Raw genomic sequence first — 27,274 nt, forward strand, 5'->3', positions numbered from 1 at the left:
CGACAACGAGACGTGACGTCACGTTATTGAAGACCGTGTGACGCTAACAAGACTAAATAGTTTATTAAATATCATTGACCACAACTGAGGACACAAAAATGTAATTTACAAAAACCAGGACGAAATTTCTCTTCATGTATGTTGATATTGTTGACTAAAACAAGACGAGACAAAATAATTATAACTTTTCTTAATGCCATCGTCCCGAGTCAGAGCAGTGTGACGGCGAGCTCTGTTATTAGCATTAGCTGAAGAGCTATTTGAAAAGCTAGTTTTAGCTTAATGTTACCTTGGCTAAAGTTGGGACTATTCATAATCCAGCTGCAGACCTGCAAGCAAAGTACAGCAAGTTGGCAAAGGAGTATTCCAAGGTAAATCACTTTTTCACCAGTAACGTTACATTGTTTGTATTTCCATCTAGCTCACGTTAACTAGTGGCTAACCTAGCTCACGCTAATGTGGCTAACTGATCGACCTCTCGCACACAATTAATGACATGTTGCGGACAGCCATACCGGTGACAATGTTTAGCTTTTAGTGCCAAATGATAAGAGTCTGAGGCGGAGTCTCAAAAGAGAATGTTGAATATTTATTGTGCATTAAAAATCACAACAGAGCCGCTAAAAACTGACTAAGACTAAAATGCTCAGACATTTAGTTGACTAAAACTGACTAAACGAAAAATAAATGAAGATGACTAAATATGATGAAAATGAAAAAAGAGCACTTGACACATGACTAAGACTAAAACTCAGTTGAAAATAGCTGCCAAAATGAACACTGGTGGGGGCTGACGGCCTCTCTGGGCGGGTGATGTTTTTTGCGACGCGGGCGCCAGGTGTGTCAGTTGTGGGGGGTCAACTGCACAGCTTACGAAGGTCGGCTCCGGGCTAGAATCCTTTTCGCTGCCCCTTAGCGCCGTGGAGGGGGTTCTAGTCTGATGCCCCACGATAACATTAGCTCCTCCTCAGTGAAGTCGTAGCTTTGTTTTCCTGGGACCGTGATTCCGAATCTGCGGTTCAATTCCCCGGGTCTCTGGACAAACGGATACCCTCTGCCGCCGCGCTGGCCCCGCTTTTCAAGATGAAAAACACCCGGCGCGAGGGAGGTGAGCTTGGTGTTCATTATGAGAATATCCCCGAGCTCAGGTCGGCTGCAGCCCACGTACAATGAGGGGCTTGCTGCCGACACCGCTGTGTCTGGTAAACACCGTTCTAAAGAGGGGCGTGTGTTGCCTTTTTCCCTTTTTTCTTCGGATAAGAAGAGGAAAAGACAGCGGCTGTCTGAAGTGTTGGCCTGTATTGCTTTTCTCACATTGTACAGCTTTCAGTAGTAGCCGCTTAGCTTGCTTCTGCGTTAGCTAGTGGCTAGCTAGGTATGAACTAACTGTTAGCCAGTTAGCTGTTTAGCTACGACGTTAGCTGCCGGCTGCGCTCGGCTGGAAACGTTAGCTTGATGCTATCAGTTAGCCTAGAGTTAGCTGTTTAGCTTGTGCTACAACCATTGGCGCTAGCCGTGAGAATAGCGGGCCCTGGCACTCTGACTACGACGTCATCTTTGGCAGAAGATGTCGTCGGGCCTTCGCCATGACCGGCTGCAGGAGGGGGGCGTCACGCCGGAGCAAGGCTCCGGCCATTGCTTCTGGCCTTGCCAGCGAGAGGCCTTCGTCAACGTGGTGGACCAACCTGTGTTACGGCCTTTCGTCCTGCGTTCGTTGGTGCAGGTAAGGTGTCCATTGGACATTACCCCACTCTTCCTTCCTCCCCCTCCAGAATGTTTTTTGTTAATAACAATGTCTTTGTTTAACAAAACATAATGTTACTTCACTACATTTGGAGATACGACGTGTGGTGTGAAAATTGTCTTGGTCGCTTTGTATAGCTTAGGTTAGCGTTGGCCAAGGCTTATGTCTTCTCTCTACCTAAGAACAGCGTTGTTTTTTACGTGAGTAAAAATTAACTGGGTTTTTGTTGTATGATGAGAAGTTGTGTGTGTTCATGTAACGTTTAGACAACGTGGCTGAGCCCACAACTGGCTGGGTGTTACCCTACAATGCTGTGCATAGTGGCATATGATCGAGGGCTGAGTCCCTCTCTTAGCTTGTTATTCTTTACTTGAGGGTAATGATGAAAATAACAAGTGGCAAGTTTTTTCACACATAAGCAGAGCTGTGGGAAACCTGTTTTCAAACAAGGTTTTCAGCTGTGGCTGGCGTGCATGAGTAAAGCTTTTACTCTACACATTTGGCGTCGTATCAGGGGTGAGGTGGTGAGGGGTGGGTGAAATTATTCCCCTGTTTGCCCCCCCCCCCCCCTCAAATATAATAATAATAATAATAATAACTTTATTTGTATAGCACTTTTCATACAGAGGTTGCAGTTCAAAGTGCTTCACAACAGTAAAAATACAGGCATGGGTGAGCATAGCAGGGTATGGTAAATCACAGTGTTTCACATTAGGATCTAGCATCCTAATAGGCTCTCTATTCAGTAATACAAATAATAAAGTAGTTTAAAATGATTAAGTTTAAAAATAGTCTAAAAATGATAAAATAGAACGGACATACAACAACAGTAAAAAATGTAAATAGCAAGGTTACAGTAAAAAGTGTGAAAAATTGTTTAAAATGATTCAGTTTAAAAATAGTCATATAACCGACACATGAATTTGATAGGCAGTGTAAAATAAGATAAAATTAGCATAGAAAAGTAGGCAGGGTAAGAATAGTGCAGGTAAGTCATTGAAATGCCTGAGCAAAGAGATAGGTTTTAAGCTGTCTTTTGAAGATGTCTAGCGAGTTGGCTTCCCTGATGTTTTGGGGTAGTTTGTTCCACAGTTTTGGGGCATAGTTGATAAAGGCTGCATTACCAATCCTCTTTTGACTGTTTCTGGGAGCCTCTAGTAGTCCAGCAGCTGATGATCGCAGTGTTCTTGCTGGCGTGTAATTTATTAGAGTGTTGGTGATGTAGCTAGGTCCCTGTCCATTTAGAGCTTTGTATGTAAGGAGAAGTGTTACGATTCCTGGAGCGTTTCGCTGGCATGTCGATGGTAGAGAGAAGTAGAACCCGGTATGCAGATTTAACACGAGGAGAGGTAGTGCAGGATGAAAATAGATGAAGCACGAGTCGTGGATGAAAGTAATAAGCACTTTACTTTAACGTGGCAAACAATACAAAACTGACTCACTGATAAAAACGGAAAAACAAAAGGTTGACAGCACACAGGATGAGGGTAACATGAACAATGACCGAGCACAGGAGGGCAGGGCAAACAACACTAATATACACAGACTAATTGACACATGAGGGTGATTGGAAACAAGACCCAGCTGTGTGGGAAAGACTGAACAGCCTGGGGTAACATACTGAAACATGAGGAGACTAAATAACACATAGATACAAACAGGGGGACAATACACTATACTAGACAATGGGGCACAACAGATACACAGACAACAAACAAGTGAGCACAACAGATAACAAATTAATAAACATAGATAAACACAAATGCAGTGGTGTAATGTTCATGAGTGGTGCTGCAAGTCCAATGACCGGTCCATTAGGACCGGGGGCGTGACAGTACCCCGCCCTCAAAGGTCGACTCCCAGGCGACCTAGCAGCCCCCCCGGGAACGGGAAGGGTGGGAGCAGCACCGGCGAAAAGGTGCGGAGGGAGGAAGGGTGGACGAGGGACGGGGCTCGGCCTAGCAGGCCCCCCGGGAACGGGAAGGGTGGGAGGGAGGGTAGCAGCGTCGGCGCAGAGGTGCGGGGGGAGGAAGGGGGGTCGAGGAACGGGGCTCCTGGGAACTGGGTCAGGGGGAGGGGACTGACGAGGAGGGCTGGAGCAGGGAAGGATGGAGGGTAAAGGCAACGGCTCCGGAGTAGGACCTGGGGCTGGGGTCTCCTCTGCGGCGAGACCCACCGCCGAACCCCGAACCGGAGGCTCCCTGGCGGCAGGACGCGGTGCAGGACCCCCAACCGGGGTCCCTCCGGCAGCGGAATTCGGCGTCGTCCTCCAGGTCTGCCATGGTGGTATCTCGTCCTCCGGAACCCCCCAGGGCGGCGGAGACCTCGACCAGGTCGGCGAGGAAGACCTGCCGTCCTGGGAACCCCCTCCCCTGGGGCTGTGGCGTCGGGATCCGCGCCCCTTCCCTGACGCTCCCCTGCGGACCAGGCGACTCCCCACCCAGGGATCCAGCACAGCAGTGACCGCGGCGCAAGCACCTGTTGTCATCGGCGCCGCTGGTCTGGTCACTGCGTCCCATGGTGCCAGATCCCGAGCGGTCGCCTGGTCGGCACGCAGGACCGAAGCGCCCAGGATCCCGAGCGCGAAGCTCGCTCCGTCTCTCCTTTCTGCCGGGTTCAGGTGTGGCTCGGTCATTCTGTTACGATTCCTGGAGCGTTTCGCTGGCATGTCGATGGTAGAGAGAAGTAGAACCCGGTATGCAGATTTAACACGAGGAGAGGTAGTGCAGGATGAAAATAGATGAAGCACGAGTTGTGGATGAAAGTAATAAGCACTTTACTTTAACGTGGCAAACAATACAAAACTGACTCACTGATAAAAACGGAAAAACAAAAGGTTGACAGCACACATGATGAGGGTAACATGAACAATGACCGAGCACAGGAGGGCAGGGCAAACAACACTAATATACACAGACTAATTGACACATGAGGGTGATTGGAAACAAGACCCAGCTGTGTGGGAAAGACTGAACAGCCTGGGGTAACATACTGAAACATGAGCAGACTAAATAACACATAGATACAAACAGGGGGAGAATACACTAGACTAGACAATGGGGCACAACAGATACACAGACAACAAACAAGTGAGCACAACAGATAACAAATTAATAAACATAGATAAACACAAATGCAGTGGTGTAATGTTCATGAGTGGTGCTGCAAGTCCAATGACCGGTCCATTAGGACCGAGGGCGTGACAGAGAAGGACCTTAAAGTAAATTCTAAATGTTACAGGAAGCCAGTGTAAAGCAGCTAAGACTGGACTAATGTGCTCTCTCCTTTTGGTTCTAATTAGCAGTCGGGCTGCAGAGTTTTGGATTAGCTGAAGCCTCTCTGTGGTTTTCTTAGGGAGACCTGTGAAAAGTGCATTACAGTTGTCTAACCGGCTAGATATGAATGCATGAATTAGCTTCTCAGCATCGTTCTGATTAATAAATGGTCATACTTTTGCTATATTTCTGAGATGGAAGAACAATGTTTTCGTTACTTTGCTAATATGAGAATTGAAGTTCAGTTCTGAATCTATGATAACCCCGAGACTAGTGACCTCAGATTTGATCCAAGGGGTTAGTCCTCCTAGGTTCTTTATTAACGTTTCTTTTTTAGTTTTGGGGCCGATAATTAGAATTTCAGTTTTGTTCTCATTTAGTTTCAGGAAGTCCTTACTCATCCATTTATTTATTGCCAGTAAGCAGTCTGTAATGGAGCTAATCGCTGTATCATTTGGTTCAGCAGATATGTACAGTTGTGTATCATCCGCATAGCTATGGAAATCTACATTATGTTCTCTGATGATATCACCCAGCGGTAACATGTAAAGGGAGAAGAGTAAAGGACCTAAGCAACTCCCTTGTGCAACTCCATAGTTGTTGTCGTATATATCAGACATGTGCTCTCCTAGTCTAACATAGAATTTCCTCCCTCTGATGTATGTTTTGAACCAGCTTAGCACATGTTCTGAGAAACCGACAAGGTTTTCAAGACGATCGATTAGAATATCGTGATCGATTGTATCAAATGCTGCACTGAGATCTAGCAGGATAAGGATGGAGATCTTATTCTCGTCAGAGTTTAGGCTGAGGTCACTGATTATTTTGTTTACAAAATGTGTGTTGATTCACTATATTTTTGGGGATACGGTGTAAATCCCTCAGCTTCTGCTGGGGTTGTGCTCTTGCTTAGAGAGAGGCAATTTCTCTGAAAATTGTTTGGTCACTGTTATGTAGATTTAGCAAGGCCTGTGACCAGCACTTGATCGGGGACTTATGTCTTCTCTCATCATAAAAAACGGCGTTCCTCTTGCAGTAGTGAGAGTGAACTTTTGCCCTTTTCTATTGTGATAGAGGGTTGTGTGTATCGTGTTCACGTGGCATTGAATCCACAACTGGGTTAGGTGTTGGCCTACAGAAGTTTACATGTGTAGCCCTTGTACCAAGGCCCTTGGCCCCTCTCTTGGTCTGTGTTATTCTTACTTTAGGGTAAAGGTGTAAAAAAATTCAGGTGGCAAGTTCGCAGGTTCCCTGGTTCCACTCCATGTTAGGATGGGTGGGTCACGGGATTTCCCCCCGGCCATGGGATACGTCACTGGGCGCGTTTCCTATGGGCCAGGAGACATCCGTGAGGTTACAGACTCTGTGCTGCATTGGCGGAGGGGTCTCACGCCCATGAGGTGGGCCACCAGGAGCAGCGCATTCACGTTCTGTCCATCTTGGTGGCGCCCTCTGTGATGTTTTAGATCGACACGCGTACCTACCCCCCTCTTAGGACTGGGGATGGCGGCGTGACTAGGACGCGGGACTGGTTCTGGTCGTGCCGGACCAGGTCAGTTAACCCGTTGTCCGCCGGGGCACAGATCTGCTGTTCTGGTACCCCGAAGGACTTTGTGCTTTTCCGGGGGGAAAATGCCGGGTCGGTCCGGGCTTTGCGGTGATTGATGTCGTGGATGTGTGTGTCATATGTATGCCACTACGACTTGCCCATAACAGTGACGTGCTTGGTCCATACTGTGTTGTACCTTGCGCTGTGTTAGGGGGCTTGGTCCTTCTCCATTTGTTTCACCCCTCCCTCCCCCTGCTGGGCAGGGATGGGAGGGGGCTGTCGAGGTGGTTGTTGTCAACCCCTCTAGGCATCCCTGTGTAGGTCCCGGTCCGCCAGGCGCAGGTGCGGACTCGTTCTCGTCGACCTGTTGGCCTGGGTTAACCCTTTGAAAACTGAAACAATTGTACTGCTTGTATAGCCTGTGTATACGTGCAGTTATATTTCTAAGTTTTCTTGGTGGGTTAAGGGAACAACCGCCTCCTGTTAAACTAAACATAGGGAGGTGGTTGGTTCTCCGGTGTGTTGGTAGCAGAGTCGACTCTCGGGTTGAGGCCGGGCTTGACCCCGTCTGCCCAAGAGTGTGCCCCAGCATCTTTCATGACGTCTGCCAATTGTGTCAGCCTCTCCTTGAACCTCGACCCCGCTGGAGGGGTCGGGTTTGTTGAGGTCATGACATGGTGCACAGCATACCGAACACCCCTTCCGCCGGGTATTGTTCTTACAGTAGGCCCCTTAGGCGCCTATCTAGTCCGCAGTGCTCCAGGCACAGGTCGAGTTCTGGCCTGTTGCCTGGATTGAGGGATCAACCCCCTTTGGGGGTTGTCTCCCCGGCGCGCCATCTGGCCCTACAGTATTGTGGGGGCGTAGCCTCTTGGGGCTTACGGCCGTGCCAACCTGGACACGCCCGATCTCGTCAGATCTTGGAAACTAAGCAGGTTCGGCCCTGGTTAGTTCTTGGATGGGGGACCCCCTGGGAATACCAGGTGCAGTAAGCTAGAGTGCTGGGCAGCGTGCCAAAGGGGAGAAGGGCCTACTCTTGATTTAGGCCCTGTCCGATACGCTGGCGATGTGGGGGGTGATGTCATCAGTGACCGTCTGGTGGGGTCCCGATGCTACGGCATCGTTGAACTCACCGGGCCCCCTTTTTCGGTTGTTCCTGGGGCTGGGTTCTCCTCCGCGCTCCGCTGCTACGGCCTTGCCACAGGGTTGGTTTCTTGACCTTTGACCCTGTGATGTTGGGGGCTGTGACGGGGGTGTTTTGCTTCCCGTCCGTTCCCTGGTGGCATGTGGGATGCGTGCCTGAGTGGTCGCGGGTCCTTCTGTGTGAAGGTAAGTCCCACGGTCTGTTCACCCTGTGCGTTTGAGGGGCTAAACCCTCTTCGCACAGTCGGATCCGATTCCGTCCCGTCCTCCTCTAGGGGGGTCCAGGGGGCTCTGTTCCTCCCCGGTTCTGATGGTTGTGGGGGGCCTCAGCGGGTACATCTGTCGAGCTTCCGCTCTGCTCAGCTCCTGTGTTCCAAGAGAGCAGAGCGTAAGCTATACGATAATATAACGTCAGGTTATTCTATAACCCTAGTTATATGAGTATAGTGAGCGCTCTGGTCTGACTCACTGAGGACCCCGTGGTCTTCGCATTCGGTGGTGAAAGACTTGGGAAGGAGCTGATGGTGTGGCCACGACCCCGCTTATGTAGAGGAGCGGATGTGGGTGTGGCCAGGCGGATGGGTGTGTGCATGTGGAGAAAATTATTCAATATTAGACTGGATAAAGGGATAGTTCCGAGAGAGCAGAGCGCTCGCTATACTCATATAACTAGGGTTATAGAATAACCTGACGTTACACATACATACAGTCCTTGTATCCCTCCAAGTTACACACACACACAGTCTAACATTACCACCTCCTTCGCTTAAGTCCCGCCCCCTTTTGGTATCTTCTTAGCTCGTCGGACTCGGCTGAAAACCTTTCCCATTGACCCGGCGGTGCACAGGCGTCACCTACACTCACAATTTCCCCCACGGAATTGTCCATTTGTATTTATCTCTTATCTGGATTAAACAAGTTGTATGTTTGTTCATGGAGGTATATACAAATATTTCTCACTAGTTGTGAATAAGTGAGTGCTGACACAAATATGTATGTGGAATGGAAATGTATCTAATTTAGAAATCACTGGTTTAAAATCACTGAACTAGACCGTTAACCCCTTATGCATAGGGGACATTTTGCATAAAACGCCTGATGATTGCATACCCAAATTAATTAGCGATTTATTCTTGAACCACTTGAGTACACGCATGAGTCTGGTCTCTTTTAAAAGGAAACATGCTGAACTTTCTTCCACAACAGGAATAATCACTGAGTGCTAATGTAATAGAGTTACAGAGGTTTGAACACACTGAAATAAAAGTTTAGTTTACTCACGTTTGTTGACGTGTTGCCAGATGCCTGTTTTTGAGTTCCAGTTGAGAGGTAGGACCTGGAAAACATAACGGTTCCATAGCCTGAAGTCTTATCTACAGTACAGGTCCAAAGTTCGATAACAATCCCACGGAAAATTCGTGTTTTACAGATGTTTTTGTAATGTCTGTATCGGTAAATATTAATCCAAAATGGCCAACCGCTCGTTAATTTGGTCTCCAAAACAACAACTTATCCGTCTTCTTCTCTCCTTTTACCGTAGGAATCAGCCCTCATGTAATATACCATTAGCTCCAGAATTTCATTGGCTACAAAAACGGTCAATAATTTTCACCGTCAGAGGTGACTGGTCCGTTCACGGCCAGCTGAAACCGGACGTGGTCATTTGTCCGAAACTGACACTCGTTGGTTGTTCGGCCTTGTAACCTGACGTTGGAAGCATGTAATAGCTTGAGTATGATGTCAATCGAACGGTGGCCATTTTAGCTTTCCAACGATGTGTAGGTTGATCTGCAAAAATACAGCGCTAGGCCGACAGACAAGGGCAAAGTGCTGCAAAGTGCGTGATGGCCCGGCAGGGGGCCGCCGAACATTAAAGGTGACATGCATTATAAATAGGGATGTCCCGATCGCCTTTTTTTGCCCCCGATCCGATCCCGATCATGTGATTTTAAATATCTACCGATTCCGATCGTTCCCGATCCGATCTTTCACATTAGTAATCAATTTTGACGCATTTGTGTCAGAAACTGGCGGAGCAAGAAGCCCCTCTGTTGCCTATAGTCCGGGGCGCGAGCGCGGCGGCTCTTGTTATTTACATTCATATGCAGTGATGCCATACTTAGTAACGCGTTATTGTAATCTGATTACCTTTCCCCGAAAATAGTAATCTAACGCGTTAATCTTTAAAAGCCAGTAATCTGATTGCAGTTACTTGTCCAAGTGGCTGTGCATTACTATTTCGTTACTATCTCATCATAAATTCATAATGCAGGCGGAATGCAGTATTTTATTTCGTTTTCGACAGTCAAAAATACATTTTTTCAATCGTCGTCGGAGAATTCCACCCCAAAACGCTTGGCAAAATTAAAAGTGAAACCGCAAGATGACTTTTGCGGTTTCTGTTCAGAATTCCACCCCAAAACGCTCGTCTAAACATAGCCTCAGTCACTACTTCACGGCGGAGGAAACAAAATACTGTCTACCGCTAAAAACAGCACATCCAATTGCATTGAAAGCATCTGGAATCACAACCAGTGATGCCACAGATTACTTGTAAAAGTAATCCGATTACTGATTACTGATTACTCCTTTAAAAAGTAATCCAAGTTACTTTACTGATTACTTGATTATCAGAGTAACTTAGTTACTTTGAAAGTAACTAGGTTACGAAGTCGTCGTCGTTCCCCCAACAGTTTTTTTAAAACGCTTTATTGAAAGTGCATAAATTGTTTTTAACTTGTTTCTCTGCACATAACGTAAATTGTTAAACTAGTGCTTCAGCTTCTGTACCATCAAGTATGGTAAAGCAACAGTCTATGATGCTCACAGCATTAGAGCAGCCAGCCAGTGGTTTTACAAAACCAGTGTATCCATTCACATCTAACAAATGCAGGCTGAACTATTCAATTATATCAACTGTAACTATTAAATTGTTTTTATAAATGTCTCTCTATAAACATACAATCAGTCTCTCTTTAACATGTAAATTAACTGTAAATCTGGCAAATAAGAGCTTTTGCTCTGCCACCATCAAATATACATTAATCAATAGGGAAAGAAACAATCTCTCTCTTTTGCTGTTTGGCTGGCCTCCGAGTCCTCCTGTACCTAGTCGAAGCGTCGTAGTGTTGTGATTCCAGATGCTTTCAATGCGATTGGATGTGCTGTTTTTAGCGGTAGACAGTATTTACGTTTAGGTCGCTTTCACATATAGTTTTGGAGGACTCGGTGCGGTTCTGGGGGTGAAGTTGCAACATTGTTGCATTCTTCATTTGGTTCGCCTGCTTTCACACAGAGGCGGACCGAGACCTTCTGAACAATGTCACGCGGTCGAAAAGGGCGCTTGTCTATTGGACAGTGGAAATGTGTGTGTGGCTGCTGCGATCCCGTGTGTGCGCGCACGCGTGTGTGTGTGTCTGTGTGTGTACTGCGGAGATCAGCTGTCTGTGTCAGATCAGCGGAGCCGAGTTTTGACATGGCATTGATCCATTGTTCTATTGAAGCACATTACCACCATCCTCTCGCTAAACAACTTGTAGACCACGGTGTTTTTATGAGTGCCCACAAGTAGCTGTTTTAATAATATAATAAGCCGCGCGCCTCGGTAATAATAATAAGCGTTTTTTCTTCCTGTAAGCGTTTTGGGGTGGAATTCTCAGACGAATGCAACGGAGCCCTGCTGTCACACGATTGGCGCATATGTCACATGACGTGCTGTGAAGACCCGCCCTACTCTGCCTCTGATTCGCAGACTGTGGATGGGGAATGTGATTGGGCCAAAGCAGAGTCACTCACAGACAGAGAGTCCAGTCACGCCGCGGGCCACATTCTTGTGTAACCCTTTCACTGCCACACCACGTCACTCCCAAATAAGAAAAACAGCTCAAAATGTATTTTTGACTGTCGAAAACGAAATAAAATACTGCATTCCGCCTGCATTATGAATTTATGATGAGATAGTAACGAAATAGTAATGCACAGCCACTTGGACAAGTAACTGCAATCAGATTACTGGCTTTTAAAGATTAACGCGTTAGATTACTATTTTCGGGGAAAAGTAATCAGATTACAATAACGCGTTACTTAGTAACGCGTTACCGGCATCACTGATCACAACACTAGCCGACGCTTCGACTAGGTACAGGAGGGTTGATGGTGGCAGAGCAAAAGCTCTTATTTGCCAGATTTACAGTTAATTTACATGTTAAAGAGAGACTGATTGTATGTTTATAGAGAGACATTTATAAAAACAATTTAATAGTTACAGTTGATATAATTGAATAGTTTAGCCTGCATTTGTTAGATGTGATACACTGGTTTTGTAAAACCACTGGCTGGCTGCTCTAATGCTGTGAGCATCATAGACTGTTGCTTTACCATACTTGATGGTACAGAAGCTGAAGCACTAGTTTAACAATTTACGTTATGTGCAGAGAAACAAGTTAAAAACAATTTATGCACTTTCAATAAAGCGTTTAAAAAAAACTGTTGGGGGAACGACGACGACTTCGTAACCTAGTTACTTTCAAAGTAACTAAGTTACTCTGATAATCAAGTAATCAGTAAAGTAACTTAGATTACTTTTTAAAGGAGTAATCAGTAATCAGTAATCAGATTACTTTTACAAGTAATCTGTGGCATCACTGTTCATATGTGCTTCATATGAGAAATATTAAAAGTTTCAATATATGTTTGCACATTAGTATACATTCAGTGTTCGACTTACGTAATGATTAGCTCCATTCTGGTCTGAAACGCCGACGATAATCCTCAGTCACACAGCAAATAATTGCCGTTATCTGAAAAGTTAGTCTGAAAACTCCGCCTCCTGCTGCTTCATGAGTTTTTCCTCCACGCGAAATGTCCTCCTTGCAAACATTGCAATTGCTGTTGGACTGGCTTGACTTTCTATTTTAAAATGCTTAGTTACAAACCTCTAGCAGCTGCTCAAGTCAGTGGATAACGTTTCGGGGAGCAACGTGTTGTTGTGATGTGAGCGTCTAAAATTAAAGGGAAAGTGTTTGTTGCAACGGTGTAAATTAAAGGGGATGTGTTTGTTGTGGACAATTATTCTGCTCTGTGTGACAATAAATACATTAATGATATATTATATGTAATTTAAAACCAAAACGAAGGCCTCCGTATGAGTTTAAGACGTGAACATGGTCATGTTTGTTGAAAAATTAAATTAAAAAAAAAATCTTTTTTTGACTGCCGATTTTTATTAAAAAAGATTCCCGATCCCGATCCTCTGAAAAGCACGTGATCGGCGCCGATCCCGATCACGTGATCGGATCGGGACATCCCTAATTATAAATGTCATTTTTCAGTATTGTATTATAGTAATAGGAGTTAGTATCAATGTGTTTTAGTGTCTAAATACCATATTGGCGGATTGCTCTGATTCAGCTCAGATAATTTCCTGCTCCAGTAAATTAGGCCATCCTGATTTGAAGGCCTGAATGACGTTACTCAGGCTCTGGGTAGCAGACAGTGATGTGATTGGCTCTGTGGTTGTAGCTAATGCCCGCCCACAATCTACCTAGACTGACTAGACAGCAGTGGAAACCACTTCCTCATACTGCGGCAGAGAAACCCACCTCTCTGCATGCACTCTGGAGGGAGAGAGAGAGAGAGAGATAGAGAGCACTTGGGGGGGGGGGGGGCACACGGGAGAGTGAGGGAAAGAAAGGAAGAGAGAGGGAGGAGGGGAGGGCACACCCGAGAGGGAAGGAGGGGAGGAGAGAGGGAGGGAGGGAGAGAGGGGGCCTGTCTTTTTTCTCTCTCTCTCTCTCTCTCTCTCTCTCTCTCTCTCTCTCTCTCTCTCTCTCTCTCTCTCTCTCTCTTACTCTCTCTCTCTCTCTCTCTCGGCCTGTCTTTTCTCTCTCTCTCTCTCTCTCTCTCTCTCTCTCTCTCTCTCTCTCTCTCTCTCTCTCTCTCTCTCTCTCTCTCTCTCTCTCTCTGTCTCTCTGTCCTCTCTCTCTCTCTCTCTCTCTCTCTCTCGGCCTGTCTTTTTTTCTTTCTCTCTCTCTCGGCCTGTCTTTTCTCTCTCTCTCTCTCTCTCTCTCTCTCTCTCTCTCTCTCTCTCTCTCTCTCTCTCTCTCTCTCTCTCTCTCTCCCCCCACCCCCTCTCTTTCTATCTCTCTATCTCTCTCTGTCTACCAGTCGCAGACGTCTTACAGATGTCTTCAATAGACTCACAGGAATTGTGTAAAGTTGCCCAAATAGTGCTAGGAATAGCAACGCATGTCCCCTTTAACAATAATAATAACCATCTTATCTTATATTGTAAGGCTATTACAATTGTATTACAATACAATACAAGGTGAGGGGCGACAGTGGCTCGGGAGGTAGAGCAGTCGTCTGGTAATCCAGATGAGGAATGTGTGAGTGAGTGAATGGGTCAAATGTGAGGAACAAATTGTAAAGCACTTTGGACAAAAGCGCTATATAAATGCATGTTTTTTTTTTTTTTTTTTTATAAATATAAATCTTTATTCATAATATTTATTAACATTAATAATAATTCACACCTGCCCAAATTATTAATTAATAACAAAAAACGAACAATTATTAACACTAACACAACTAATTACAACTTTAAGGGGCAGATTCCAATTTACTTCACGAGTGACAAATTACAAATCTTAAACCTCAAAACAGGACTTCTAACACCTGTAGTCTCTGGGGCAGGTGACATGAGCACTACAATAATTAAGACATAGCACAATAATTAAAACACAGTAGGAATCAGTAGGTTACAATACACTAAAATACATAAAAAGAAATACATTAAAATACATTACAATGCATCACAACCCCTCAGTTAAAATGGTCGCACACTTGACCATGATTTTAAGTTAGATTTAAATGAAATGTATCTTTGATACTCCCTGAGCCGTACTGGCAGACTGGTCCAGTGTTTTAAAACCAAAGTCTTACCATGTGCTGGTGGTGTCATCTGGTTCTGTCCCAGGTCAGAACGACCAACATGTACACAGAGGATGTGTCCTGCACCCACCACAAGCAGGAGTTCTGCCCCCGGGACATGGTGCGCTGCTGGGACAAGTGCCTGGAGCGGTCCCTCTACCAGGAGCGCCGGCAGGCCGTCCAGCTCTTCAACGCCTCCAGCCGCTGGAGGAAGAGGGGCATCGCCGCCGTGCCACTGAAGTTCGGCGTGGGCTTCAGCAAGGGCTTCTACAACCAGGCAAGGAGCCATCAGGCACCATCATGTCTCTTAACCCTAACTCTAACCAGGCAAGGAGCCATCGTGCACCATCATGTCTCTTAACCCTAACTCTAACCAGGCAAGGAGCCATCGTGCACCATCATGTCTCTTAACCCTAACTCTAACCAGGCAAGGAGCCATCGTGCACCATCATGTCTCTTAACCCTAACCCTACCCAGGCAAGGAGCCAACGTGCACCATCATGTCTCTTAACCCTAACCCTACCCAGGCAAGGAGCCATCGTGCACCATCATGTCTCTTAACCCTAACCCTACCCAGGCAAGGAGCATTGCATGCAGTGCATTCAGTAGAAAGATATCCAGCTGCAATCTAGCCTAGCTTAGCACAAATGAATGGAAGCGGATACACAATGATTTACATTATTACAAATATGGTAACGTGGTTGTGGCTTTTACAAATAGTGGTTAGCTTTAGAGATGAATGGCTATGACAAATAGTGGTTAGCTTTAGAGATGAATGGCTATGATCACAGAGCAATAGTGTTAGGTGAAACAGAGACCCTACCCTAGGCAAGGAGCCATCGTGCACCATCATGTCTCTTAACCCTAACCCTACCCAGACAAGGAGCCATCGTGCACCATCATGTCTCTTAACCCTAACCCTACCCAGGCAAGGAGCCATCGTGCACCATCATGTCTCTTAACCCTAACCCTACCCAGGCAAGGAGCCATCGTGCACCATCATGTCTTTTAACCCTAACCCTAACCAGGCAAGGAGCCATCAGGCACCAGCATGTCTCTTAACCCTAACCCTAACCAGGCAAGGAGCCATCAGGCACCATTATTAGGGATGTCCGATATTATATACACACAACATGTTATGTGCATTAGGGAATGGCCATACCATGTGCTGTGGGGATGTAGGCCTGAGGAAACATACAGTAGGGCTGTGGGAACATTTGATTTTATTTGATTTTATTAGACAAAACTTAATACATGGGGATGACCCAGTGGCGGGAACAGCAAACGCTTACCATTTTCAGACCAGAAGATAGATACCAGTGTCCTAGTCACAGTGCATTCAGTAGAAAGATATCCAGCTGCAATCTAGCCTAGCTTAGCACAAATGAATGGAAGCGGATACGGACCACTAACTAGGGCTGCACGATTTTGGGAAATAATCTAATTGCGATTTTCTTTGGACAGATATTGCGATTGCGATAAAATTAGCGATTATAATTATAATTTGTTTTAAGCAGCCCCACAGAGGTTTATTGTAAAATGCGGCTTGCATCTGGCCTACGCGGTGGGTCTGTTCGGGACGCGTCTATTCGAAGCCCAAACAACTCGTACTTCCGCGTTCGAGTTTTGCGCTCTGATTGGCCACTGACCTACGCTATTACGCCCCCCTTATCTACGCCGCGGAGCTAGTCTCTGTTTCACCTAACACTATTGCTCCGTGATCATAGCCATTCATCTCTAAAGCTAACCACTATTTGTCATAGCCATTCATCTCTAAAGCTAACCACTATTTGTAAAAGCCACAACCACGTTACCATATTTGTAATAATGTAAATCATTGTGTCGTTGTACATATTGTGTATATAACGTTAGTAGCTAAGTTAGCTAACGTAGCTTAGCTTGGTAGCCAGCATTCTCAAAACTCCTAACAATGCCCGATTTAAAATGGTTCTCTCTTTGTATACCTTTGTCCTCACAAGTATTCTGCCAGGGAACTTATGGACATGACAATAGTAGTAGTTATAAGGTGTTTGAGCTTGTAACGCTAACGTTAGTTAGCTCATAGCTATCGTGGTAGCCCGTTTCGTGACTGATGCACCGAGTGGAGCTGCGTCTATTCGAATCCCAACCGGTTCATGCTTATCAACATCGAATCCCAACCGGTTCATGCTTATCAACATGCCGTGACGTGTAGCTTGCTAGCCGGCATGAATGGCCGATTTAAAATGGTTCTCTCCTCTTTGTATACCTTTGTCCTCACAAGTATTCTGCCAGGGAACTTATGGACACGACAATGAGAATGCTGGCTACCAAACTAAGATAAGCTGGCTACCAAGCTAACGGGCTACCACGATAGCTATGAGCTAACTAACGTTAACGTTACAAGCTCAAACACCTTATAACTACTACTATTGTCATGTCCATAAGTTCCCTGGCAGAATAGTTGTGAGGACAAAGGTACGTGGTTGTGGCTTTTACAAATAGTGGTTAGCTTTAGAGATGAATGGCTATGACAAATCTTTAGAGATGGATGGCTATGATCACGGAGCAATAGTGTTAGGTGAAACAGAGACTAGCTCCGCGGCGTAGATAAGGGGGGCGTAATAGCGTAGGTCAGTGGCCAATCAGAGCGCAAAACTCGAACGCGGATGTACGAGTTGTTTGGGCTTCGAATAGACGCGTTCGGGACACCGAGCCTGAAAATGTTTCTTTTTACCTGGGAATCGATACTGGTACCCAACGGTACCTTTTTTTCTGTACTTTACTCTCCCTCTCTGAAGTCTAAACTTCACAACACACAATCTAAAACCCCTTACCTCCCTCTCCCAAACCGTTCCTACAACAATAACAAAAACTTGCAAAGGAGATATTGTATCTCAATGGGACTTCCTGGTTCAAAATAGTTTTTATTAAAAAAATATATTTGCAATTTTTATTTACATTTTTTTGTTAATTGCATCATTTCAAATCGCGATTTCGATTTAAAATCGATTAATTATTCAGCCCTACCACTAACCTAGCTTAACACTCTGGGAGATGTGATGTTGGCCAACAGCTAGGTTAGCTGCTTCTGCTAATTTGTGCCAGCTGGCTTACAGCCAGTATAGCAAGTTTCTACTAAACACACAGAGAGGAAACTGGTATCTATCTTCTCGTCTGACTCTTTCTCATAATGCAGGGATTGATTTGGGAATCCTTCCTCCCCATTGTCACCCCACGTTTTTAAACCCAGGTTTTTAGTATGAGAACAGGATCAACTAAAGAAAATAGATTCATACAACAATGTGCCTGAATCCAGCCTAACAACTTGTGATAATAACTAATAACTAATAATAAAAAAAAAGTATGTACGATCATGGATATCGGCATAGGAAAGAGAGGGTAGCATATTTATTTATTATTATTTTATCTTCAACTGTATATGCATATTGTATCTTAGTGTTTTATGTTGATGTATGTCCTGTTTTTTAATACCAGGGACCATGATGGAAATAAGTGCTTGCATTTTATCATGTTTTTATCCCTTGGATGATTTCTAATCCACAATCAAAATCAATCAATCAATCAAACTGTACGGTATGTGTTTGTCTCTATGCAGCTTGAAGGACCTCTGTGTTTGTCTCTATGCAGCATGAAGGACCTCTGTGTTTGTCTCTCTATGCAGCATGAAGGACCTTTGTGTTTGTCTCTCTATGCAGCATGAAGGACCTCTGTGTTTGTCTCTCTATGCAGCATGAAGGACCTCTGTGTTTGTCTCTCTATGCAGCATGCAGTACCTCTGTGTTTGTCTCTCTATGCAGCATGAAGGACCTCTGTGTTTGTCTCTATGCAGCATGAAGGACCTCTCTGTTTGTCTCTGTGCAGCATGAAGGACCTCTGTGTTTGTCTCTATGCAGCATGAAGGGCCTCTGTGTTTGTCTCTCTAAGCAGCATGAAGGACCTTTGTGTTTGTCTCTCTATGCAGCATGAAGGACCTCTGTGTTTGTCTCTCTATGCAGCATGAAGGACCTCTGTGTTTGTCTCTATGCAGCATGAAGGACCTCTGTGTTTGTCTCTCTGTGCAGCATGAAGGACCTCTGTGTTTGTCTCTCTATGCAGCATGCAGTACCTCTGTGTTTGTCTCTATGCAGCATGAAGGACCTCTGTGTTTGTCTCTATGCAGCATGAAGGACCTCTGTGTTTGTCTCTCTATGCAGCATGCAGTACCTCTGTGTTTGTCTCTATGCAGCATGAAGGACCTCTGTGTTTGTCTCTCTATGCAGCATGCAGTACCTCTGTGTTTGTCTCTATGCAGCATGAAGGACCTCTGTGTTTGTCTCTATGCAGCATGAAGGACCTCTGTGTTTGTCTCTATGCAGCATGAAGGACCTCTGTGTTTGTCTCTATGCAGCATGAAGGACCTCTGTGTTTGTCTCTCTATGCAGCATGAAGGACCTCTGTGTTTGTCTCTCTATGCAGCATGCAGTACCTCTGTGTTTGTCTCTATGCAGCATGAAGGACCTCTGTGTTTGTCTCTATGCAGCATGAAGGACCTCTGTGTTTGTCTCTATGCAGCATGAAGGACCTCTGTGTTTGTCTCTCTATGCAGCATGCAGTACCTCTGTGTTTGTCTCTATGCAGCATGAAGGACCTCTGTGTTTGTCTCTCTATGCAGCATGCAGTACCTCTGTGTTTGTCTCTATGCAGCATGAAGGACCTCTGTGTTTGTCTCTATGCAGCATGAAGGACCTCTGTGTTTGTCTCTCTATGCAGCATGCAGTACCTCTGTGTTTGTCTCTATGCAGCATGCAGTACCTCTGTGTTTGTCTCTATGCAGCATGAAGGACCTCTGTGTTTGTCTCTCTATGCAGCATGCAGTACCTCTGTGTTTGTCTCTCTATGCAGCATGCAGTACCTCTGTGTTTGTCTCTATGCAGCATGAAGGACCTCTGTGTTTGTCTCTCTATGCAGCATGCAGTACCTCTGTGTTTGTCTCTATGCAGCATGAAGGACCTCTGTGTTTGTCTCTATGCAGCATGAAGGACCTCTGTGTTTGTCTCTCTATGCAGCATGCAGTACCTCTGTGTTTGTCTCTATGCAGCATGCAGTACCTCTGTGTTTGTCTCTATGCAGCATGAAGGACCTCTGTGTTTGTCTCTCTATGCAGCATGCAGTACCTCTGTGTTTGTCTCTATGCAGCATGAAGGACCTCTGTGTTTGTCTCTATGCAGCATGAAGGACCTCTGTGTTTGTCTCTATGTAGCATGAAGGACCTCTGTGTTTGTCTCTATATGCAGCATGAAGGACCTCTGTGTTTGTCTCTGTGCAGCATGAAGGACCTCTGTGTTTGTCTCTCTATGCAGCATGAAGGACCTCTGTGTTTGTCTCTCTATGCAGCATGAAGGACCTCTGTGTTTGTCTCTGTGCTTAATTTTTTTGTATTTGTATTTATTGGTTTAAAATACAGAGACAGTGCATATTAATCCTTTCACTGCCACACGGCTATCATACAACCGGCTGTCGTGTGGCAGTGAAAGGGTTAACCGCGTGGTAGTGCGGCGGTTGGATTTAAATGAAGTGTATCTTTGATCCTCCCTGAGCCGTGTTGGCAGACTGGTCCAGGTGTGGGCTGCTCTCACTGTGTTTGTCTCTGTAGGGGGCAGCGCTGGTGAACGTCTACAAGGACGGCTCCGTGCTCGTCACGCACGGCGGCACAGAGATGGGTCAAGGCATTCACACCAAGGCCATGCAGGTCGGCACGGCAACCCCTTCCACTCACCCAATCAGAGTCATCTTTCATACCTGTAACGTGTATGAATACACGTGTAGCGAGTCTTTATGTCTTTATACTAAATATATGGAACAGGGGAATACTAGGAATTGGGGTAAACTAACAAGATTGTGATGGAAAGGTCGGTTAGCGGGGAGGATTTGGCCCGGCAGGTGAAGCAATTCTGTTTTGCTTAGGTTCAGTTTAAGGTGGTTGGTCGTCATTCAAGCGGACATGTTGGCCAGACAGGCCGAGATCCGTTCAGAGACGTGGATATCTGAGGGAGGGAAGCAGAGGAAGAGTTGAGTATCATCGGCATAGCAATGATACGAGAAGGCATGAGACGTGATAATGTTACCCAGAGGAATGGGAGTTGTAGGCTCTGCGCTGGCATGGATGTCACCCTACCTCGAAAACCGCTCCTACCAAGTATTGTAGAAAGGCACCCTGTCGGCCCCCCACCCCCTACAGACTGGTGTCCCCCAGGGCTCGGTCCTTGGGCCCCTCCTCTTCCCTCTCTATACCAAATCTCTGGGTACCATTATGCTAGCTGGTTTACCAGCTACCGCCACCAAACCACTTCAACTCATACAAAATGCAGTTTTGATCTCCAATCTACCAAATTCAGCCAACATTTCTCCGCTACCCATTGCCACACAAATCCACTTCAAGGTCCTTGACCTGGCATGCAGCAAGGGGAGCGGCTCTCTCCTACTGTACCTCCGGTCAATGGTCTCTATCTACACACCCTCAAGACTCCTACACATCTTCTGGCCACCCACTCCTATACGACCTCCCCGGGGGTCATCAAAACAAAGCAGGCTATTCTCAGTCCTCGCTCCACAATGGTGGAACGAACTCCCAACCACAGTCAGCTGAAACCCGGAAAATTTTCCACCGTTGACTAAAAACACCCCTCTTCAAACAATATCTGAAATAATATCTGAAGAGAATAAAAAAAATACTAACCCTCTAACCTTTTTACTATTATGTACGCTAATACTATGCTACTATTCTTATACTATTACCTATCTTGTCTATATGTCATACTACTATGCACTCGGAGATGTACCCCTCTTGGTGACATGTTATGTCTTTTTTCTTTTATATATATAAAAAAAAATAGCTAAATGACTAAATTACTTACTTACTTACTTACTTACTTACTTACTTACTTACTTACTTACTTACTTACTTACTTACTTACTTACTTACTTACTTACTTACTTACTTACTTACTTACTTACTTACTTACGCCTGCTACCCCTTCTGGGGCATAGGCCGTCAACAAGTGATCTCCAAGCATCTCTGTCTTGAGCTGTTCTCTCCAGTTGGTTCCAGGTCATCTTCATGGTCTTGGTGTCTGCCTCCAGGTCTCTGCGCCAGGTGTTTCTCGGGCGGCCCCTTTTCCGCTTGCCCTGCGGGTTCCATGTTAGGGCTTGTCTGGTGATGGTACTTGCAGGCTTTCGCAGCGTGTGGCCTATCCAGCGCCATCTGCGTTTCTTAATTTCTTCTTCAGCGGGCAGCTGGTTTGTTCTCTGCCAGAGTTCGCAGTTGCTGATGGTGTCTGGCCATCGGATGTGGATGATCTTCCGCAGGCAGCTGTTAATGAAGACCTGCACTTTCCTGATGGTTGCAGCTGTAGTTCTCCACATCTCTGCTCCGTATAGTAGGACTTCCTTGACGTTGGTGTTAAAGAATCTGACTTTGGTGTTGGAAGTCAGTTCTTTTGAGCTCCAGATGTTCTGTAATTGCACGAATGCTGTACGTGCTTTCCTTATTCGTGCTCTAATGTCAGCATCTGTGCCGCCCTGCTTGTCAATAACACTGCCAAGGTAGGTAAAGGCTTCAACTTCTTCCAAAGCCTCGCCATCCAGCATGATTGCGTTGGTGTTGTTTGCTGCATTGGTCTTGAGGATCTTAGTCTTGCCTTTGTGGATGTTGAGTCCCACTTGTGCGGAAGTGGATGCCACGTTGTTGGTCTTCTCCTGCATCTGTTGTTGGGTGTGCGACAGTAGTGCCAAATTGTCAGCATAGTCCAAGTCGTCCAGTTGCGTCCAAGGTGTCCACTGAATCCCGTACCTTCTCTGTGCTGTGGAGGTCTTCATTATCCAGTCAATGGCCAGCAGGAAGAGGAAGGGCGAGAGCAGACAACCTTGTCTGACCCCGGTCCTCATTTGGAATGCCTCTGTGAGCTGCCCTCCGTGGACCACCTTGCATGTCAGTCCCTCATAGGAGTTCCTGATGATGGAAACAATCTTGGTCGGCACCCCGTAATGTCGGAGAAGCTTCCAGAGGGTCTCTCTGTCTAGGCTGTCAAAGGCTTTCTCATAGTCCACAAAGTTTATGTACAGGGGCGAGTTCCACTCTATCGACTGCTCCACAATGATGCGCAGCACTGCAATTTGGTCTGTGCAGGATCGGTCCTTGCGGAAACCAGCTTGCTCATCGCGGAGTTGTGCATCGATGAGGTCCTTCATCCTGTTCAAGATGACTCTGTTAAAAACTTTCCCTGGCACTGATAGCAGTGTGATCCCTCTGTAATTTGCGCAATTGCTAAGGTCGCCTTTCTTTGGGATCTTGATGAGATAGCCCTCTTTCCAATCTCCTGGCACGTCTTCTTCCTCCCATATCTTCATGAAGAGTGGGTGGAGCATCTTCACCGTGGTTTCTATATCTGACTTCAGTGCCTCCGCAGGGATGTTGTCTGGTCCTGCAGCCTTTCCGTTCCTCAGCTGCTTGATAGCCTTCCTAATTTCTTCCCTGGTTGGTGCGTTGCAGGCTATGGGTAGGTCTGTCTCAGCATGTGCGATGTCTGGCGGGTTCTGTGGTGCTGGCCGGTTTAGAAGTTCTTCAAAATACTCCATCCATCTGTTCTTCTGTTGCTCCTCTCCCGTTGTTATCGGTCTTCCCTCTTTGTCCTTCACAGGTAGTTCTGGTTTGCTGTACTTTCCTGCCAGCTTCTTGGTGATGTTGTACAGTTCTCTCATATTCCCCTCTCTTGCTGCTTGCTCTGCCTCTGTTGCCAGGTCATCCATATACCTTCGCTTGTCTGCTCTGATGCTCTTCTTTACTAGCTTGTTTCCTTCTGCATACCTTTCTTGTGCCTTGGCCTTCTCTGCTCTTGTCCGGCTGTTGTTCACTGCCACCTTCTTCTCCCTCCTCTCTTGGATCTTTCGCAGACTGTCCCCTGAGATCCACTCCTTGTGCTGGTGCTTCTTGGGGCCAAGAACTTCCTGGCAGGTAGACGTTACTGCCTCTTTTATCTCCTTCCAACTGTTCTCCAGGGTGCACTCGTCCTCTTCCAACAGTTCCTGTAAAACTTGGAACTTGTTGCTGAGTGTTACTCTGAACTCTTCCAGCTTACTGGCGTCTCTCAAGGAAGCTGTGTTGTACCTGTGTCGTGTTGTATGTGCCGACATCCAGTTCTTTCTCAACTTCAGGCTGGCTACGACAAGGTGGTGGTCTGAAGCCACATCTGCTCCTCTCTTTACTCTTATATCCTGCATGGACCTCCTGAATTTCTTGCTGATACAGACGTGGTCAATCTGGTTCTCGGTTATGTGGTCTGGCGATACCCAAGTGGCCTTGTGGGTGTTCTTATGGGGAAAAACACTGCCGCCAATGACCAAGTTGTTCATAGCGCACAGGTCCGCCAGCCTCTCCCCATTTTCATTCATGGCCCCCAATCCGTGTCTTCCCATTATATCTTTGTACCCCCTGTTGTCACTTCCGATCTTGGCATTAAGGTCTCCCATCAGGATTGTGATGTCTCTCTCTGGGTGCTTTTCTATAATGGACTGCAGTCTGTTGTAGAACTGGTCTTTGTCTGCTTCCTCGCTGTCATTGGTAGGAGCGTAGCACTGTATGATGTTCATATTGATCCTCTTCTTCTTGGTTCGGAAGGATGCAGTGATGATCTTTGGACCGTGGGCTTCCCATCCTATGAGCACTGTCTGTGCTGTTTTAGATAGCATCAGTGCTACTCCTTGGGTGTGGGAGGCATTGTCCTCTTCGTGTCCGGAGTACAGCAGTAACTCTCCTGAGGCCAGTCGTTTCTGTCCGGACTGTGTCCATCTTGTCTCACTTATTCCGAGCAGCGTGAGATTATAGTTCCTCATCACTGCTGCTACTTGAAATGTCTTACCCGTCTCATACATGGTTCTCACGTTCCACGTACCGATATGGGCAGCCCTGGACGAAAGAAGGGTGATCGGCCGTGTGGCTTCCAGAGACTTCTGGCTTTCACCACATGGTGTCATAGACCTTCTTATCGAAGACCCTTCTCTTCCCTGGGCCAAGGTGTTGATGTCTTGTTTATCTCTTGTTGGCGTTTCTGTAACAATATAGTGTTTTACGGGGTGGGGATGTTAGCCCCTCGCCCAACCCCCTGGAGGGCTTTTGGAGTTGGCTTGTTAGTCCTCTTCCCACGCCTATTGTCTTCCAGGTGATGGATTGCAGCCTCATACCACGTGAGGCCAGACAGGCTGAGGGTTGTGTACAAGCTGTCTCGGCACGTCAAGCCCAACCAACTCCTGCTACTGTGTATTGAAAGCTGCACTAGGCGAGCTAACCCTACCAGCAACGCAAGACAGAAATGACTAAATTAGATATTGGAAATTGTCTGAATTGGAGTGTTTGGCCCTGGACATGAAGATACGTCAGACTTAACAACCGAATTGGCACCAGGAGCCACATTTATAAAAACGCTTTGATTTGATCTTAAAATCCATCATACCAATATTTCAAAGAATAATGATAAAAAACTAGGGATGTCCGATGTTATCGGCCTACCGATATTATCGGCCGATATTGGCATTAAAATGTAATATCCGAAATTATTATTATTATTATTATCTTTTACATTTATTTAACTGTAACGCCCCCCCGGTTGCTGCGCCAGCCGGTGGACTAATTCAGGTGGCGCAGCTCTTGTGTTTATTTATTAATGTGTTTCATGTGGTCCTTATCTATCTTATTATAATCTCTCTCCTCGTTGTGCTCCAGATAGCGAGTCGGGTTCTGAAGGTGCCCATGGCCTCCATCTACATCAAGGAGACGTGCACCGGGAACGTCCCCAACGCAGCACCCTCTGCAGCCTCCTTCGGCACCGACGCCGTGGGCATGGCTGTCAAGGTACACTGTAAAAAATAAATGTTTTTTCACGGGAAATTCACTGTATTATTTTACAGATTACTTTTGTTTTTCTACTTTAAGTTTAAATGCCATAAAAATACAGTAAATTACCTTTTATCAAAATATTAACCATTAAATAATGGTTGTAATCTGTAAATGTATTTTATTTTACTGTAATTAGACAGTAAGTATTTGGCAACCATTGATGCCAGACATTTATCGTTTTCTTGCAGCTTTTTTTCTTACAGTGTACCCTCCCCCAAACACAGGAACCTGGGGTAGTCCCCTCTCACCCACACAGGAACCTGGGAGAGTTCCCTAGTCCCCTCTCACTCACACAGGAACCTGGGGTAGTTCCGGTTCTTGGGACCATAGCCCTGTTTCTTACAGTACTTATGTATGTGGTGATCAAAGCGAAGCAGGCTATTCTCGGTCCTTGCACGGCAATGGTGGAACGAACTTCCCACCACAGTCAGGACAGACAGCTGAAACCACCACTGTCAGTACAGCTGAAACCATCACAGTCAGGACAGCTGAAACCACCACTGTCAGTACAGACAGCTGAAACCATCACAGTCAGGACAGCTGAAACCACCACGGTCAGGACAGCTGAAACCATCACAGTCAGGACAGCTGAAACCATCACAGTCAGGACAGCTGAAACCATCACAGTCAGGACAGCTGAAACCATCACAGTCAGGACAGCTGAAACCATCACAGTCAGGACAGCTGAAACCACCACAGTCAGGACAGCTGAAACCATCACAATCAGGACAGCTGAAACCATCACAGTCAGGACAGCTGAAACCATCACAGTCAGGACAGCTGAAACCATCACAGTCAGGACCGCTGAAACCATCACAGTCAGGACAGACAGCTGAAACCATCACAGTCAGGACAGCTGAAACCATCACAGTCAGGACAGACAGCTGAAACCATCACAGTCAGGACAGCTGAAACCATCACAGTCAGGACAACTGAAACCATCACAGCCAGGACAGCTGAAACCATCACAGTCAGGACAGACAGCTGAAACCATCACAGTCAGGACAGCTGAAACCACCACAGTCAGGACAGCTGAAACCATCACAGTCAGGACAGCTGAAACCATCACAGTCAGGACAGACAGCTGAAACCACCACAGTCAGGACAGACAGCTGAAACCACCACAGTCAGGACAGACAGCTGAAACCATCACAGTCAGGACAGACAGCTGAAACCATCACAGTCAGGACAGACAGCTGAAACCATCACAGTCAGAACAGCTGAAACCATCAGAGTCAGGACAGACAGCTGAAACCACCAGTCAGGACAGACAGCTGAAACCACCACAGTCAGGACAGCTGAAACCATCACAGTCAGGACAGACAGCTGAAACCATCACAGTCAGGACAGACAGCTGAAACCATCACAGTCAGGACAGCTGAAACCATCACAGTCAGGACAGCTGAAACCATCACAGTCAGGACAGACAGCTGAAACCATCACAGTCAGGACAGCTGAAACCATCACAGTCAGGACAGCTGAAACCACCACAGTCAGGACAGCTGAAACCATCACAGTCAGGACAGCTGAAACGAACGGTTATGTCTATAACCATAGTTATATACATTTACATTTACATTTAGTCATTTAGCTGGCGCTTTTATCCAAATCGACTTACAAGTTCTGTACGACAAGCCATCAGGAAGGGCACAACTCTATCAGCTGAGCAACAATGTTCATCAAAGTGTTGAGTGCTACAGTGT

General features: G+C 46.2%; 1 protein-coding gene across 1 annotated transcript in view; it reads left to right on the top strand.

The window, feature by feature from the left end:
• The window catches only part of aox5 (aldehyde oxidase 5), a gene marked incomplete at both ends in the record, with an annotated part of 234,481 nt that overhangs the window by 141,553 nt on the left and 65,654 nt on the right, over nucleotides 1-27,274 (top strand). The window contains 3 exons of the mRNA XM_084324128.1: nucleotides 14,688-14,918; nucleotides 20,277-20,372; nucleotides 25,398-25,526. Of these exons, the coding sequence (XP_084180254.1) occupies nucleotides 14,688-14,918; nucleotides 20,277-20,372; nucleotides 25,398-25,526 (456 nt within the window). The remainder of the gene's footprint in view (nucleotides 1-14,687; nucleotides 14,919-20,276; nucleotides 20,373-25,397; nucleotides 25,527-27,274) is intronic.

The sequence above is a fragment of the Notolepis coatsorum genome (genome assembly GCF_963971535.1).
Source record: "Notolepis coatsorum genome assembly, chromosome: 1".
NCBI lineage: Eukaryota > Metazoa > Chordata > Actinopteri > Aulopiformes > Paralepididae > Notolepis > Notolepis coatsorum.